Source organism: Sesamum indicum, unplaced genomic scaffold, assembly GCF_000512975.1.
Source record: "Sesamum indicum cultivar Zhongzhi No. 13 unplaced genomic scaffold, S_indicum_v1.0 scaffold00222, whole genome shotgun sequence".
In the NCBI taxonomy this organism is placed as follows: Eukaryota; Viridiplantae; Streptophyta; class Magnoliopsida; order Lamiales; family Pedaliaceae; genus Sesamum; species Sesamum indicum.
Genome location: NW_011628116.1, coordinates 52,723 through 54,429, shown reverse-complemented (window position 1 = coordinate 54,429; position 1,707 = coordinate 52,723). Strand labels below are relative to the sequence as shown.

Sequence of the window (1,707 nt, the reverse complement as noted above, 5' to 3'; positions counted from 1 at the left end):
TGAACATCCAAAACTCCAAATGCCTCTAATTAAAGGACAACAAATTTCAGTATAGCCTTTCTAATTTTCAAATCAAAGTGATGCCATTAATCAACCTTATTATTTAAAGGTAACAAGATAATCTTAATCTCAAAATGCTTGATAATTAAACATTCAGCTTGGTCCACGAATATTTTTAAAAGTTTTGTGTGTGTTTAATAATCTCATTTGATGTGCGACATTCTTTTTAAAGAAATTTATGTGTCATTTCAAACATGGAAAGTAGCAAAATTATAGGACAAAAAATATATTAATGCCTTCAAAAATAGTATTAACACTAACAAAAAACAATAGCAGAGTTGCAAAATAGAAAAATTAAAAAACACCTACCTTTTTAGCGAAGTTAAATATTTCAGGTTTCCTGTGAAGAATATGCCTTGCAGACCCTGCCTCGCCAACTGAGGTCCCTCGATTTCTTTAAAGTGGACAAAGGAATAGTGATGAAAGGGGAATGAACTAATGCTGATCTCTTCTCAGTGAGCGGCAAACACAAATTTTAACTCAGCATCTGTCACGTTTGGTGACAAATTGCCGATCCACAAGTTGATGGATGGATGAATCTCCCGCTGGAAATCTTTGATGGACTCATCGTGGTTCTGTGTACCTTGCACTGCTGATTTTACAAATGGTTCCACTAAACTAGCCAAATAGAGAGAACAATATAAATGATGGGTCGTCGGAAGTTCCGATGTGAATGAAAAGCGGAGTAGAAAGAGATTTTTGTGCAGTGGGGATGTGGAGGAGTGAGGTTTTGTAAATATTTGATAATACTATAACTTTCAACTTGAATTAAATTAAAATTCTTAATTGATTTTAAATTTTACTTATTATAAACATGCTTGTATTCCTAATCTTAAATTGTTGATTTTTTCAAACAGTTTTTCTCAGAAAATTTCCTTTCACACTAAAGTTTATGCTTTCATTTTTGCATTACTTAGTCTTCAATATTTTTTCTTATCATTATATTTTATAAAATTACACCTTGCTAAGGATATTATTTTGTCCTCACTTATGATTGTATTATGATAATTTTATTACTGATTCTATTTTCATTAGTACTCTGTTTTGTTGTACATTGCATTAGTCGACCATTTTTATACAATTTATTGCATAAAATTCTTTATATGCAACTTGCCCCTAAAAATCCTCCTAAAATCTCTTATTATAGCCAACATCATATCAAACTTTGAATTTTCAACTAACTTCTAAACCTTCGGTCAACGATATCCTCAAATTTACACGAGCACACGACTTGCCAATTTCGGATAAATTCTATCAAAGTATGTTAGCAAATCGCAAAATATACTAAGATAATAGATCAAATTTTCAGTTTCACTTTTTGAACATCCAAAACTCCAAATGCCTCTAATTAAAGGACAACAAATTTCAGTATAGCCTTTCTAATTTTCAAATCAAAGTGATGCCATTAATCAACCTTATTATTTAAAGGTAACAAGATAATCTTAATCTCAAAATGCTTGATAATTAAACATTCAGCTTGGTCCACGAATATTTTTAAAAGTTTTGTGTGTGTTTAATAATCTCATTTGATGTGCGACATTCTTTTTAAAGAAATTTATGTGTCATTTCAAACATGGAAAGTAGCAAAATTATAGGACAAAAAATATATTAATGCCTTCAAAAATAGTATTAACACTAACAAAAAAC

At 30.2% G+C, this 1,707-nt stretch overlaps 1 protein-coding gene across 1 annotated transcript in view; it reads right to left on the bottom strand.

Annotated features, from left to right (window-relative positions):
* Positions 1 to 512: 512 nt before the first annotated feature.
* The window catches only part of LOC105179848, a 5,690-nt gene continuing 4,495 nt past the window's right edge, over positions 513 to 1,707 (bottom strand). Inside the window, exon 4 of the mRNA XM_011103485.1 lies at positions 513 to 649. Coding sequence (XP_011101787.1) covers positions 513 to 649 — 137 coding nt within the window. The remainder of the gene's footprint in view (positions 650 to 1,707) is intronic.